Source organism: Gopherus flavomarginatus, chromosome 3 (genome assembly GCF_025201925.1).
Source record: "Gopherus flavomarginatus isolate rGopFla2 chromosome 3, rGopFla2.mat.asm, whole genome shotgun sequence".
Lineage (NCBI taxonomy): Eukaryota > Metazoa > Chordata > Testudines > Testudinidae > Gopherus > Gopherus flavomarginatus.
Genome location: NC_066619.1, coordinates 2,022,617 through 2,038,312, shown reverse-complemented (window position 1 = coordinate 2,038,312; position 15,696 = coordinate 2,022,617). Strand labels below are relative to the sequence as shown.

The following is a 15,696-nucleotide window of genomic DNA, read 5'->3' as shown; positions in this document are numbered from 1 at the left end:
CATCTCTCTCCCTCTGATTTGTATACAGAGTAAAAGCTTTTAGCAGCCTCCCTGGGATCCAGTGTTTTGTTTCAGTCTATTTACTTGTTTGTTCTGTTGGCTGTAAAGGTTTTAAATCCCGGCTTTTCTTCTCCTGCAGCTCATTCCTCAGGTCTCCTCCTTGTCTTGGTTTACAACAGTGGTGCCGCTGGTGCTGGTGCTGGCTGTGTCGGGTGTCAAGGATGCCATCGATGATTTTGTAAGATGATTGGATTTCCACCCCTTAGTTCAGAGTGTGCTGTGATCTCCCAATGCCACGATGAAAGTCAATACAGCCGGAGGGGTGTGGTTGCAGAGTTTGTCTATGGCCAGTATAGGGTGCTGCGGTCAGGCCCCAACATCCTGTTGAATCACCTAAATAAGTAGCTAGATTTTCAGAAGTCCTGAGCACCAACAGCTCCCGCTGAATTCCACAGGAACTGTGGAGGGCGCAGCAGTTCTGAAAATCCGGCCACTTATTTAGATGCCTGAATATGGATTGAGGAGTCTGATCTCAGGCACCCGTGTTGGAAAGTCTTGGCTCAGCACCTTAGAGCTCACTGCAGAGCTCCTCTAGGAAAGTACATTGTGGGGGGAGGTTGGGTCAGATTGTTCAGAGGTGCTCGGCATTAGCCTACCTCTGTTCCCGTTGGAATTGGTGGTGAAAGTCCGATTGGCTGCAATGGGAGCGGAGTGAGGCCTGCTGCTGAGTGCTTTCCATTGCATGTGTGTTGGCACGTGGTTTTCTGAGCTCTAACAACTCTGGTCATTGGGTCCAGTCACACGAGGGGTTGGTGCAGTTCTGAACAGGACTGAATGAAATCTCATTCTGAAATACGGGCAGCGAAGAGCCCTCTTAAAAAATAGGGGACGCACCCAAAACCCCTTATGGCCCTTTCATGTAGCAGCAGATAAATGGATTCCTCCAAGCACCTTATCTGCAGAACTGTGGCGGTTAAGGCCAGCCTGGGGTTTTGTGGGACTCCAGGTTAAATGACACACCAGGGCCCATCTAGCTCTTTCTCCGCAGAGTGGGCCCTTCCATCCCAGGACCCTTCTTGCCTGTCAGTCTCTGTCCCAGCCAGCCCTCTGCACCAGACGCTGCCAGAGTTAAACGTGGACTTGACAATGCTGGATGGAGAGACCTCCAGAGAGGTGGAATGGAGTCTTTGGCTCATGGGTGCATATTGATGGCGAGCACCCAAAAACACTGGTTCTCTTGAAGCGCAGGGGTCAAGGGAAGTAGCCCCTGTGCAGAGTTGGCCCTGGTAATGGGTATGGGTATTTCTCCTCTTCCGTCTTTCAGAGACATCTTGATTTCTGATTTAGCTGAACGAAGTTTCCTCTAAACAGAAGGGTTAAGAGCATAGAAGGAGTTATGGCACTAGTCTGTCCTTGCATTTATGCCCTTAGCATTTTCCAGCTGGGCAGGAATCCTGAAAAGGGATTGCTTTACTCTCTGATCACACACACTTGGTTTCTGTGAAGTTTCTTCTAACAACTGGTCAACTTTTATGTTTTTCAGAATCGACACAAAAGTGACAATCATGTCAATAACCGTCCTGTCCAGGTGCTGATTAATGGCAGGTAAATCTTATTTCTTTATGGAAATTTTGGCTGAAGGTTTGTTTCCAGGAGACGCTTCTACAAAAAATCAAAATTTCTGACAACTCCAACAAATGTGACTATTAAAGCGCCCTACTATGTGCATTCTGTTGTGTGCATTCTACTTCCACTGCAGATCATGGCAGTTTTGTTTTAAGGTAGTATTTTACCTCATGCGATCCCAGAGTGTGCTCTGCTTCCCTAGAGTCTTGTTCCTTCATGCCCACCCGCCGTGCAAGACAGCTAGATTTCACTATGCCGTCTTCAGTACAAGTAGCATGACAACCGTCCCAGGAAAGTTCATTGTTCACAGTGCTGTGTGCTATTGTTTGGTTAATGTATCTGGTTAATGAGTAGCAAAAGGTAGTGTCACTTTGTCAGTGTAGGCACTAAAGCCATCAGCCCACACAGAAAAAGTTGGCTGTAGATTTTAAACAGGAGATGCCAATGGCAGATTATTTTACAAAATATCCCAGAGACACCAGATGTAGCTGCATTCATAGATTTATAGACTCTAGGACTGGAAGGGACCTCGAGAGGTCATCGAGTCCAGTCCCCTGCCCTCATGGCAGGACCAAATACTGTCTAGACCATCCCTGATAGACATTTCTCTAACCTGCTCTTAAATAGCTCCAGAGATGGAGATTCCCCAACCTCCCTAGGCAATTTATTCCAGTGTTTAACTACCCTGACAGTTAGGAACTTTTTCCTAATGTCCAACCAAAATCTCCCTTGCTGCAGTTTAAGCCCATTGCTTCTTGTTGTATCCTTAGAGGCTAAGGTGAACAAGTTTTCTCCCTCTGCTGATGACACCCTTAGCTAAGGGTTAATGTCTCTTTCACCTGAAGCACCTGACCAGAGGACCAATCAGGAAACCGGATTTTTTCAACTTTGGGTGGAGGGAATTGAGTATCTGAGTCTTTGTTTTCTGCCTGCCTGCTTTCTCTGAGCTTTGGAGAAGTAGTTCTACTTTCTAATTTTCTGTTTCTAAGTGTAAGGACAAAGAGATCAGATAGTAAGTTCTATGGTTTCTTTTCTTTGGTATTTGCATGAATATAAGTGCTGGAGTGCTTTGATTTGTCTTCTTTTTGAATAAGGCTGTTTATTCAATATTCTTTTAAGCAATTAACCCTGTGTTGTATCATCTTAATACAGAGAGCACATTTGTATGTATTTTTCTTTCTTTTTATATAAAGCTTTCTTTTAAGACCTGTTGAAGTTTTCTTTACTTCAGGGAAATTGAGTCTGTACTCACCAGGGAATTGGTGGGAGGAAGAAATCGGGGAGATCTGTGTGTTGGATTGCTAGCCTAATTTTGCATTCCCTCTGGGGGAATAGGAAAGTACTTTTTGTTTCCAGGATTGGGAACAGAGAGGGGGGAGTCTCTGTGTAGTTTCACAGAGCTTGTGTCTGTGTATCTCTCCAGGAGCACCTGGAGGGGGGAAGGGGAAAAGGATTATTTCCCTTTGTTGTGAGACTCAAGGGATTTGGGTCTTGGGGTCCCCAGGGAAGGTTTTTCAGGGGGACCAGAGTGCCCCAAAACACTCTAATTTTTTGGGTGGTGGCAGCAGGTACCAGGTCCAAGCTGGTAACTAAGCTTGGAGGTTTTCATACTAACCCCCATATTTTGGACGCTAAGGTCCAAGTCTGGGACTAAGGTTATGATATGGTGTAGCAGTGGTGGGATATAGACAGAATCAAGAAGCCAGTAGGAATATTATATTTTTCTTTTCTCTGCTAAGGGCTTTTTAGCAGAGAGAGAAACAGTTGGTTTTAAAAGGGAACCAGAGAGAATTTTTTTTTTCTGCTCTCTCTGGCAGTTTGTGGCTTGCATAATAAGCAAGAAGCCATTACCAAACTGTTAAGGGTCTTTTGTCATGCAATAGCCCTCCCATTAGGAGGCAAGTACCAGCACTTATATGCATGCAAATAAAGTGGTTTTTCTGGTTTCCTTTCATTGAACATTAGCTAGAGAGAGAAAGGGGCTAAAAGCACTGTTGCTAGGCAGACTTCAGGAGGCAACAGAACCTGCAGTTCAAAAGATAAACACCGGAGGGCACCCCAACACAAGAAAACAGGAACCATGACTTCTAAGGCAAAAATTGAGGCCGAAGGACAAATCAAAGAAGCTGAACACAGGCGACAGATGGAGATGAAAGAAAAGGAAGAAAGCATGAAACTGGCAGCCTTCCAAAGAGAACAGGCAGCCCAAGAGGCAGCACACAAAAGAAAACTAGAAGAAGAAGAGTTGGCCTACCGAAGGAAACAAGCAGAAGAAGAGGCGGCCCACCGCCGAGACATGGAAAAACACCAAAAAGAAATGGAAAAACACCAAAAAGAAATGGAAAAACAACAAAAAGAAATGGAAAAACAACAAAGAGAATGAAGAGAAGGAAAAACAGAGAAAACATGAACTGGAGATGGCAAAAGCTGGGCTGCATGTGCCAGCCAACCCTAACAACCCGGCGCCAATTATTGCTCCACAGCACAGGAAATTTCCCACCTACAAGGCAGGTGATGACACCGAGGCCTTCTTGGAAAATTTTGAAAGAGCCTGTCTTGGGTACAACATCCCCGAAGACCAGTACATGGTAGAATTGAGGTCACAGCTCAGTGGACCTTTAGCAGAGGTGGCAGCTGAAATGCCTAAGCTGCAAATGAATGACTATAAACTTTTTCTAACCAAGGCCAGATACCGAATGGGGATAACCCCAGATCATGCCCGTCGGCGCTTCAGAACCCAAAAGTGGAAACCCGAGGTGTCATTTCCCAAACACGCCTACTACATTGCAAAAAACTATGAGGCCTGGATAACAGGAAACAACATTCAAACCTTGGAAGAACTAAAACTCCTCATACAAATGGAGCAGTTCTTGGATGGTGTTCCTGAAGACATCACACGGTACATACAAGATGGAAATCCCAAAGATATCGCTGAGGCGGGGGAGATTGGAGCCAAATGGATGGAACTGGCAGAAAGCAAGAAAGCTACTGTCAAGGGGAACGATTACCCCAGGGGGCACACAGACCATAAACCCTACAACCGAGGACAGCCAAAGACCCCACATACCACCCAAGTAAAGCCACAGACACCCTACCCTTCCACCTCACCAGTCTCCAGTAACTCACCTCGGCCCAGTGACCCATCAGATGGAAGATGCTTTAAGTGTAATGAACTGGGACATATCAAGGCCAAGTGTCCCAAGAACACCATGCGAGTGCAATTCATTACACCACCATCACACCAAAGATCCCCAGGCCCGGATGCCTCTCAAATACCCTTGGAGCGAAGGGAAAATTTGAGAGTGGGCGGAAAGAAGGTTACTGCGTGGAGAGACACGGGGGCACAAGTGTCAGCTATCCACCAATCCTTCGTTGACCCCAAATTCATCAACCCAAAGGCCAAAGTTACAATTTACCCCTTCATGTCACAAGCTGTAGACTTGCCTACAGCTCAACTGCCTGTCCAGTACAAAGGCTGGTCAGGAATGTGGACTTTTGCAGTCTATGACAATTATCCTATCCCCATGCTACTGGGGGAAGACTTGGCCAACCAGGTGAGGCGGGCCAAGAGAGTGGGAATGGTTACACGTAGCCAAACCAGGCAAGCTTCCAGACCCATTCCTGTTCCTGAACCGTCCACAGACGCCCCGTCTGTGTTACCAGAGACCCAGACAGAGGTAGTGGACCCGGATTCCATGCCTACCACTGAAACAGCCACAGCATCTCCAGTCCCAGGCCCGGAACTGGAACAGCAACCAGCACCAGCAAGTGCAACTACATCTTCAAACTCAACGCCAGAGGGCGCCAGCGAGCCAAAACTGGCAGAAGCAACAGACAGCCATACCCAAAAGGCTCAGCCAGAGCCTGAAATACCCTCAGGTGCACCAGCGGAGAGCGGTTCACCAGCAACGGAAACAACCCCATCACCTACATCACTTCCAGAGGGACCAAGCCCAAGTCCACAGTCTGAGGAAGAACTGGTGACCCCAGCCTCAAGGGAACAGTTCCAGACTGAGCAGGAAGCGGATGACAGCCTTCAGAAAGCTTGGGCGGCGGCACGGAGCACCCCACCGCCTCTCAGCTCTTCTAATCGATCCCGGTTTGTTATAGACCAAGGACTTTTATACAAGGAAATTCTTTCTGGTGGACACCGGGAAGAATGGCAGCCGCAAAAACAGTTGGTGGTTCCAACTAAGTACCGGGGGAAGCTCTTAAGCTTAGCCCATGATCATCCCAGTGGCCACGCTGGGGTGAACAGAACCAAGGACCGGTTGGGGAAGTCCTTCCACTGGGAGGGGATGGGCAAGGACGTTGCCAAGTATGTCCGGTCTTGTGAGGTATGCCAAAGAGTGGGAAAGCCTCAAGACCAGGTCAAGGCCCCTCTCCAGCCACTCCCCATAATTGAGGTCCCATTTCAGCGAGTAGCTGTGGATATTCTGGGCCCTTTCCCAAAAAAGACGCCCAGAGGAAAGCAGTACGTACTGACTTTAGTGGACTTTGCTACCCGATGGCCGGAAGCAGTAGCTCTAGGTAACACCCGGGCTAACACTGTGTGCCTGGCCTTAACAGACATCTTTGCCAGGGTAGGTTGGCCCTCCGACATCCTTACAGATTCAGGGTCTAATTTCCTGGCAGGGACCATGGAAAAACTGTGGGAAACTCATGGGGTGAATCACTTGGTTGCCACCCCATACCACCATCAAACCAATGGCCTGGTGGAAAGGTTCAATGGAACTTTGGGGGCCATGATACGAAAATTCATCAGCGAATTCTCCAATAATTGGGACCTAGTGTTGCAGCAGTTGCTGTTTGCCTACAGGGCTGTACCACATCCCAGTTTAGGGTTTTCACCATTTGGACTTGTGTATGGTCACGAGGTTAAGGGGCCATTACAGTTGGTGAAGCAGCAATGGGAGGGGTTTACGCCTTCTCCAGGAACTAACATTCTGGACTTTGTAAGCAACCTACAAAGCACCCTCCGACACTCTTTAGCCCTTGCTAGAGAGAACCTAAAGGATGCTCAAGAAGAGCAAAAGGCCTGGTATGACAGACATGCCAGAGAACGTTCTTTCAAGGTAGGAGACCAGGTTATGGTCTTGAAGGCGCAACAGGCCCATAAGATGGAAGCATCATGGGAAGGGCCATTCACGGTCCAAGAGCGCCTGGGAGCTGTAAACTACCTCATAGCATTTCCCAATTCCTCACTAAAGCCTAAAGTGTACCATGTTAATTCTCTCAAGCCTTTCTATTCCAGAGATTTACAGGTTTGTCAGTTTACAGTCCAGGGAGATGATGCTGAGTGGCCTGACGGTGTCTACTACGACGGGAAAAAAGACGGTGGCGTGGAAGAGGTGAACCTCTCAACCACCCTGGAACGTCTGCAGCGGCAACAAATCAAGGAGCTGTGCACTAGCTTCGCCCCATTGTTCTCAGCCACCCCAGGACGGACTGAACGGGCATACCACTCCATTGATACAGGTAATGCTCACCCAATCAGAACCCCACCCTACCGAGTGTCTCCTCATGCCCAAGCTGCTATAGAACGGGAGATCCAGAACATGCTACAGATGGGTATAATCCGCTCATCTACCAGTGCATGGGCATCTCCAGTGGTTCTGGTACCCAAACCAGATGGGGAAATACGCTTTTGCGTGGACTACCGTAAGCTAAATGCTGTAACTCGTCCGGACAACTATCCAATGCCACGTACCGATGAGCTATTGGAAAAGTTGGGACGTGCCCAGTTCATCTCTACAATAGACTTAACCAAGGGGTACTGGCAAGTACCGCTTGATGAACCTGCCAAGGAGAGGTCAGCATTCGTCACCCATGCGGGGGTGTATGAATTCAATGTCCTTCCTTTCGGCCTTCGAAATGCACCCGCCACCTTCCAGAGGCTGGTAGATGGTCTACTAGCTGGACTGGGAGAATTTGCAGTTGCCTACCTCGATGATGTGGCCATTTTTTCAGACTCCTGGCCCGAACACCTACTACACCTGGAAAAGGTCTTTGAGCGCATCAGGCAGGCAGGACTAACTGTTAAGGCCAAAAAGTGTCAAATAGGCCAAAACAGAGTGACTTACCTGGGGCACCAGGTGGGTCGAGGAACCATAAACCCCCTACAGGCCAAGGTGGATGCTATCCAAAAGTGGCCTGTCCCAAAGTCAAAGAAGCAGGTCCAATCCTTCTTAGGCTTGGCCGGATACTACAGGCGATTTGTACCACACTACAGCCAAATCGCTGCCCCACTGACCGACCTGACCAAAAAGACCCAGCCAAATGCAGTTAAGTGGACTGATGAGTGTCAAAAGGCCTTTACCCAGCTTAAGGCGATGCTCATGTCTGACCCTGTGCTCAGGGCCCCGGACTTTGACAAGCCATTCCTAGTAACCACAGATGCATCTGAGCGTGGTATAGGAGCAGTGCTCATGCAGGAAGCAACAGATCACAACTTCCATCCTGTTGTGTTTCTCAGTAAGAAACTGTCTGAGAGGGAAAGTCACTGGTCAGTCAGTGAAAAGGAATGCTATGCCATTGTGTACGCCCTGGAAAAGCTACGCCCATATGTTTGGGGACGGCGGTTCCAACTACAAACTGACCATGCTGCACTAAAGTGGCTTCATACTGCCAAGGGGAACAACAAGAAACTTCTTCATTGGAGTTTAGCTCTCCAAGATTTTGATTTTGAAATTCAACACATCACAGGAGCTTCTAACAAAGTAGCTGATGCACTCTCCCGTGAGAGTTTCCCAGAATTCAGTAGTTAAAAAGTGTTCTTAAAATGTAGAAGTCTGTTAGTTATATACTTAGGAGTATATGTAAAGGTCTATGTGTTGTATTAATCTGTTTATTTTCAAGTTCTAGAAGGAAATCGCCGCCAGTGAGCTTCCCCACTGTCTGCAATTTGGGGGGTGTGTCATAAACAGATAGCTAAGGGTTAATGTCTCTTTCACCTGAAGCACATGACCAGAGGACCAATCAGGAAACCGGATTTTTTCAACTTTGGGTGGAGGGAATTGAGTATCTGAGTCTTTGTTTTCTGCCTGCCTGCTTTCTCTGAGCTTTGGAGAAGTAGTTCTACTTTCTAATTTTCTGTTTCTAAGTGTAAGGACAAAGAGATCAGATAGTAAGTTCTATGGTTTCTTTTCTTTGGTATTTGCATGAATATAAGTGCTGGAGTGCTTTGATTTGTCTTCTTTTTGAATAAGGCTGTTTATTCAATATTCTTTTAAGCAATTAACCCTGTGTTGTATCATCTTAATACAGAGAGCCCATTTGTATGTATTTTTCTTTCTTTTTATATAAAGCTTTCTTTTAAGACCTGTTGAAGTTTTCTTTACTTCAGGGAAATTGAGTCTGTACTCACCAGGGAATTGGTGGGAGGAAGAAATCGGGGAGATCTGTGTGTTGGATTGCTAGCCTAATTTTGCATTCCCTCTGGGGGAATAGGAAAGTACTTTTTGTTTCCAGGATTGGGAACAGAGAGGGGGGAGTCTCTGTGTAGTTTCACAGAGCTTGTGTCTGTGTATCTCTCCAGGAGCACCTGGAGGGGGGAAGGGGAAAAGGATTATTTCCCTTTGTTGTGAGACTCAAGGGATTTGGGTCTTGGGGTCCCCAGGGAAGGTTTTTCAGGGGGACCAGAGTGCCCCAAAACACTCTAATTTTTTGGGTGGTGGCAGCAGGTACCAGGTCCAAGCTGGTAACTAAGCTTGGAGGTTTTCATACTAACCCCCATATTTTGGACGCTAAGGTCCAAATCTGGGACTAAGGTTATGATAAACCTGCTCTTAAATAGCTCCAGAGATGGAGATTCCCCAACCTCCCTAGGCAATTTATTCCAGTGTTTAACTACCCTGACAGTTAGGAACTTTTTCCTAATGTCCAACCAAAATCTCCCTTGCTGCAGTTTAAGCCCATTGCTTCTTGTTGTATCCTTAGAGGCTAAGGTGAACAAGTTTTCTCCCTCTGCTGATGACACCCTTTTAGATACCTGAAAACTGCTATCATGTCCCCTCTCAGTCTTCTCTTTTCCAGACTAAATACACCCAATTCTTTCAGCCTTCCTTCATAGCTCATGTTTTCAAGACCTTTAATCATTCTTCTTGCTCTTCTCTGGACCCTCTCCAATTTCTCCACATCTTTCTTGAAATGCGGTGCCCAGAACTGGACACAATACTCCAGTTGAGGCCTAACTAGCGCAGAGTAGAGCGGAAGAATGACTTCTCGTGTCTTGTTTACAACAAACCTGTTAATGCATCCCAGAATCACGTTTGCTTTTTTTGCAACAGTATCACACTGTTGACTCATATTTAGCTTGTGGCTCACTATGACCCCTAGATCTCTTCTGCCATACTCCTTCCTAGACAGTCTCTTCCCATTCTGTATGTATGAAACTGATTGTTCCTTCCTAAGTGGAGCACTTTGCATTTGTCTTTATTGAACTTCATCCGGTTTACCTCAGACCATTTCTCCAATTTGTCCAGATCATTTTGAATTTTGATCCTGTCCTCCAAAGCAGTTGCAATCCCTCCCAGTTTGGTATCGTCTGCAAACTTAATAAGCGTACTTTCTATGCCAACATCTAAGTCGTTGATGAAGATATTGAACAGAGCTGGTCCCAAAACAGACCCCTGCGGAACTCCACTTGTTAGACCTTTCCAGCAGGGTTGGGAGCCATTAATAACTACTCTCTGAGTACGGTTATCCAGCCAGTTATGTACCCACCTTATAGTAGCCCCACCTAAATTGTATTTGCCTAGTTTACCGATAAGGATATCATGCGAGACCGTATCAAATGCCTTACTAAAGTCTAGGTATACCACATCCACCGCTTCTCCCTTATCCACAAGACTCGTTATCCTATCGAAGAAAGCAATCAGATTGGTTTGACATGATTTGTTCTTTAGAAATCCATGCTGGCTATTCCCTATCACCTTACCACCTTCCAAGTGTTTGCAGATGATTTCTTTAATTACTTGCTCCATTATCTTCCCTGGCACAGAAGTTAAACTAACTGGTCTGTAGTTTCCTGGGTTGTTTTTATTTCCCTTTTTATAGATGGGCACTGTATTTGCCCTTTTCCAGTCTTCTGGAATCTCTCCCGTCTCCCATGACTTTCCAAAGATAATAGCTAGAGGCTCAGATACCTCCTCTATTAACTCCTTGAGTATTCTAGGATCCATTTCATCAGGCCCTGGTGACTTGCAGGCATCTAACTTTTCTAAGTGATTTTTAACTTGCTTTTTTTTATTTTATCTTCTAAACCTACCCTCTTCCCATAAACATTCACTATGTTAGACATTCCTTCAGACTTCTAGGTGAAGACCGAAACAAAGAAGTCATTGAGCATCTCTGCCATTTCCAAGTTTCCTGTTACTGTTTCTCCCTCCTCACTGAGCAGTGGGCCTACCCTGTCCTTGGTCTTCCTCTTGCTTTTAATGTGTTGATAAAAAGTCATCTTGTTTCCCTTTATTCCCATAGCTAGTTTGAGCTCATTTTGTGCCTTTGCCTTTCTAATCTTGCCCCTGCATTCCTGTGTTGTTTGCCTATATTCATCCTTTGTAATCTGACCTAGTTTCCATTTTTTATATGACTCCTTTTTATTTTGTAGGTCATGCAAGATCTCGTGGTTAAGCCAAGGTGGTCTTTTGCCACATTTTCTATCTTTCCTACCCAGCGGAATAGCTTGCTTTTGGGCCCTTAATAGCGTCCCTTTGAAAAACTGCCAACTCTCCTCAGTTGTTTTTCCCCTCAGTCTTGATTCCCATGGGACCTTACCTATCTGCTCTCTGAGCTTACCGAAATCCGCCTTCCTGAAATCCATTGTCTCTATTTTGCTGTACTCCCTTCTACCCTTCCTTAGAATTGCAAACTCTATGATTTCATGATCACTTTCACCCAAGCTTCCTTCTACTTTCAAATTCTCAATGAGTTCCTCCCTATTTGTTAAAATCAAGTCTAGAACAGCTTCCCCCCAGTAGCTTTTTCAACCTTCTGAAATAAAAAGTTGTCTGCAATGCAGTCCAGGAATTTATTGGATAGTCTGTGCCCCGCAGTGTTATTTTCCCAACATATATCTGGATAGTTGAAGTCCCCCATCACCACCAAATCTTGGGCTTTGGATGATTTTGTTAGTTGTTTAAAAAAAGCCTCATCCACCTCTTCCACCTGGTTAGGTGGTCTGTAGTAGACTAGCACAACATCACCCTTGTTTTTACCCCTTTTAGCCTAACCCAGAGACTCTCAACACTTCCATCTCCACCTCAGTCCAAGTGTGTACATTTTTAATATATAAGGCAACACCTCCTCCCTTTTTCCCCTGTCTATCCTTCCTGAGCAAACCGTACCCATCCACACCAACATTCCAATCATGTGTATTATCCCACCAAGTTTCAGTGATGCCAACAATGTTATTCCATGAGCATATTCCCTTGTGTCATTCCAACAATGTAATTCCAAATACATATTCCAACAATGTTCCAAATACATATTCCAAATACATATGCCAACAATGTCATTCCAAATACATATTCCCTTGTGTCATATGTATTTGTCTTGTTCGTTAATTTCTGAGCAGACAGAACTAGACATAATCAGCAAAGACTTTTGATGCTAAATTAACAGCTACAAGAAACTTCTCTGTACACACACACACACACACGCGCGCGCACACACACACACCTGCCATCTATTGGATGGAATCAAAATTGTTCAACTGTATGTCATGGGCCCTTTACTGCTAGCAATGATTTTCCTTTTGCTCAAGTGGTAGGGTGCTGGGCTTTTGTGGCAAGTAGATGAGTTCTGTACTCACTGTTCCATGAAGACCCAGCAGCTCTTGTAGTATAGCTGGTGCAAAGGTGAAGTGCTTGGTCGTCCTATGTTTTGCACCATACTGTAGAGGCCAGTTATTGTACAAACACCACCAAATGATACAAACCATGAAATAAAGCTGGAAACCAGTGATTTATGGTGGTTGTTAGCATTTTCAGTCCAGTAAATCTGAAACCAGTCACACCGTCACTACCATCCCCACTGAACACATGCGTTTATATAGCAAAGTGCATAATTCACTTCCCCTGTCAAGCGGCCAGAGGCCACAGGTTCCAGTGTTGCTATCATTGAACTCCAGTGGAGTTTTACTAATGACTTCAAGGAGACCCAGATCAGGTCCATATGATCTGTGCAGACACATACTCAGTGCTGCCTGTAAAACTATTCACACAATTTTTCACCTCTTAAGTTTTTGCATATGCAGAAATTCTGATTTGTTCATGCAACCTGGAGGTAACAGAGAGGTAGCTGTGAGCCTGTACATCTTGCTTTGTGCATTAAGAAAAGGCATGAGCAGCAGGGATCGGAATAATTGCACATGCAGCTTTTGCAGCTGGGTTGCTGCCCTTTTTGATAGCTAGAGCTACAGAGTCAGAGCTGCCTTTGCACCGTCTGATCTTCTTTAGGGGACTTAGACAACTTAAGTAATTGGGCTAATTTCCAAGTAATTTTAGTGGTATCTGTGTAAAATGTAGAAGGGAATCTCTTCCCCAGGACCCCACCTCGATTTTGGATTTGTAGCAGAAGAGAAGAAAAAGGCAGTGTCTGTTAGTAGAATAGTGCACAGGTGCCATGTTTATATTATGGAACCTACTTCTCAACCGCATGTGTGTGTGAACCTCTCGCATTTCTTATTGACGTATATTGGTAGTGGCTAGGAGTCTGTTATGGACCCGCGCCCCTTTGTGCTACATGCTGGACAGACACGGGACAGAATGACAGTCCCTGCCCCCAACAGCTCACCATCAAGTCCTAATATTACTGACGAACAGGCTTCAAGAGCACCGCTGCCTCCCTCGGGGTCGGAGCGCTCTACACTCTGTGACTATTTAAAGGGAACTTTCTCTTGCAGATTGAAGGATGATAAATGGATGAATATCCAAGTGGGAGACATCATAAAACTAGAGAACAACAACTTTGTGACGGTGAGTGCAGTTTGTTGTAGCCACTTGCGCTGTGACTCTGGAATTACTCCTCAGACAAATAAACAAGTTATTCACTAGTGACGCTAACTGGCTCCGAGATTTTCAGATACGTTTTCCATTCACAGAAGTCAGTTGAACTTGTAGTGTAACCGTGTCCTCTGTCCTGAGATCTCAAGGTAACGTCACTGTGGCCGTGTAAGCTCATACCACCCTGGTTTATTTGTGTTCAGGCAGATCTACTGCTCCTCTCAAGCAGTGAGCCACACAGCCTGACGTACATCGAGACGGCTGAACTGGATGGGTAAGTGAGCCTAGCCCTGGGGCTGCAAACACAAGGCTAATTTTTGCATGGTGAATCCTGATGATGTGAGGTCCAGCTGCTTCTGTGTTCTCAATGCTGCCCAGTCCAGAGATGAATCCACAGAGCATTGATTGTTCCTGCCAGGAGATCCGTGACCCTGACTGCACACAGCAAGTGTAGGGTAATCGTGTTTTCTAACCCTACAATAAAATGCTCTTTCAGCACCACCTCCAATGTAAGCATCTTCTCTTTTCTATCTAGAGAACACTGTATGTCACGTGACATCTCTGCCAATGGCACGTTCTCCTGCCCCATGCACTGATCCTGTGGTTCCCAAAGGGTCACAGCTCATTTCAGTTTCCTGTTATGCATCTGAGCACAAGATGGAGGAATAATTGTTTGCCTTAAACTTGCCCTGGGTAAAGATTGCGCTCCACAGCCCAGGTCACTGCTTACTCCTCTGAACAGATCTCTGATGAGGAAGGCAGCTTTGGTTTCAATCAGTTGCCCATAACGAGTGATCTTCCGGAAAGTGTCTTGAGCCGAGTATCAATGGCTGCTTCCCCAGCAGTATCCCAGCAAAGGCCGGTGCCTCACATTCAGAGGCCTTGGCCCATTTTACTCATGCTGGCAATTCTGATAGCACCCACTGATCATTTAAAATGCCTGTTCCTGCAATACCTCACCTCGGCAGCAACAGCCCTGTGGTTTTTATGTTCTCCCCGGCTGTTCTTCTCAGCCACTATTCTGTCTATGTGAACATCAGCTGTTCCCAGCATCGCCCTGGTGACCCATTGTATTCCATCACTCTGCCCCCTGGACAGCTTGCCACAAGTCTGAGGGCCACAATCAGTTCCTGTTAGGTGGGAAAAGGTAGTGCCACCCTCGTCTGTAGGGCCAGATTCAGTGCTTACCAGTTCTTGGTGGCATGGAGCCAGCCTCAGATGTGGAGTTTGGCCTGGCTTCGTGGGCTCAGAGGCCTAAGCAAGACCTGAGAGAATGACACACCTCAGGGAAGGCTGCATGGAACTCGCATAGCCCTCCCAGCTCTCTTGCTGCCCAGAGACGGGCTGTGACTCTGCCCATGTCAGCTCTACAGGATAATGTCAGGGGCACTGAATGTTGCTGTGCTTCTCTGAGGTCCGTGGGAGAGCACCCTCCCCTACCTGGCTGCCCCACGGTTGCAGTAACTTCTGCAGGTCCCAGAGTGCAGTGACAGAGGGTCCAGAACCCACAGAGGTGCTCAGATACCACAGGGATGATTGTGGTGTAAGAACTTAGTTGGACAGAGGGCTGCTCAGAGAGCTCACGTGTCCGGCTTGACGCTTTGCAATGATGGTGTGAGACCCGAGCCCTCTGACCCTCTTCTGCACCTGGCCCAGCGTTCCACAGGATCAGCTGACTGGGTGCAGAACCAGCTTATACGGTGGCAAAGGACTATATTCCCTTTGTGGCCATGTAAAAATGGTCCTGATTTGACTCTTAATGAGGAGATGCAGCCTGCAGACCCTGCAAGCGCCATCTGGATCCTAATGAGTGAGAACAGCTCCAGGAACAGAAGAGTGACCAGTCATGTAAGAGTTTGACTCTTGCTTTTATTATAGGGAAACTAACCTCAAAGTGAAGCAGGCACTGACGGTCACTGCGGAGCTGGGAGAGAACCTTCAGAAACTGACTGATTTCAATGGTGAGTGTGCAGAAAAAATGAAGGTCCCAAAGGATTTCCCGTAAGGCCTGAATTCCACCTGAAGTCAGAATTCTCCTCTCCAAGCCGCACTGCAGGCCCCTGAG

At 46.5% G+C, this 15,696-nt stretch overlaps 1 protein-coding gene across 4 annotated transcripts in view; it reads left to right on the top strand.

Annotated features, from left to right (window-relative positions):
* LOC127046481 (phospholipid-transporting ATPase FetA-like) overlaps positions 1–15,696 on the top strand; it is a 137,703-nt gene that overhangs the window by 59,967 nt on the left and 62,040 nt on the right. For all 4 annotated transcript variants that reach the window (XM_050943550.1, XM_050943551.1, XM_050943554.1 and 1 more), the window contains exons 5-9: positions 140–238; positions 1,544–1,605; positions 13,532–13,604; positions 13,835–13,905; positions 15,510–15,592. In XM_050943550.1, coding sequence (XP_050799507.1) covers positions 140–238; positions 1,544–1,605; positions 13,532–13,604; positions 13,835–13,905; positions 15,510–15,592 — 388 coding nt within the window. The remainder of the gene's footprint in view (positions 1–139; positions 239–1,543; positions 1,606–13,531; positions 13,605–13,834; positions 13,906–15,509; positions 15,593–15,696) is intronic.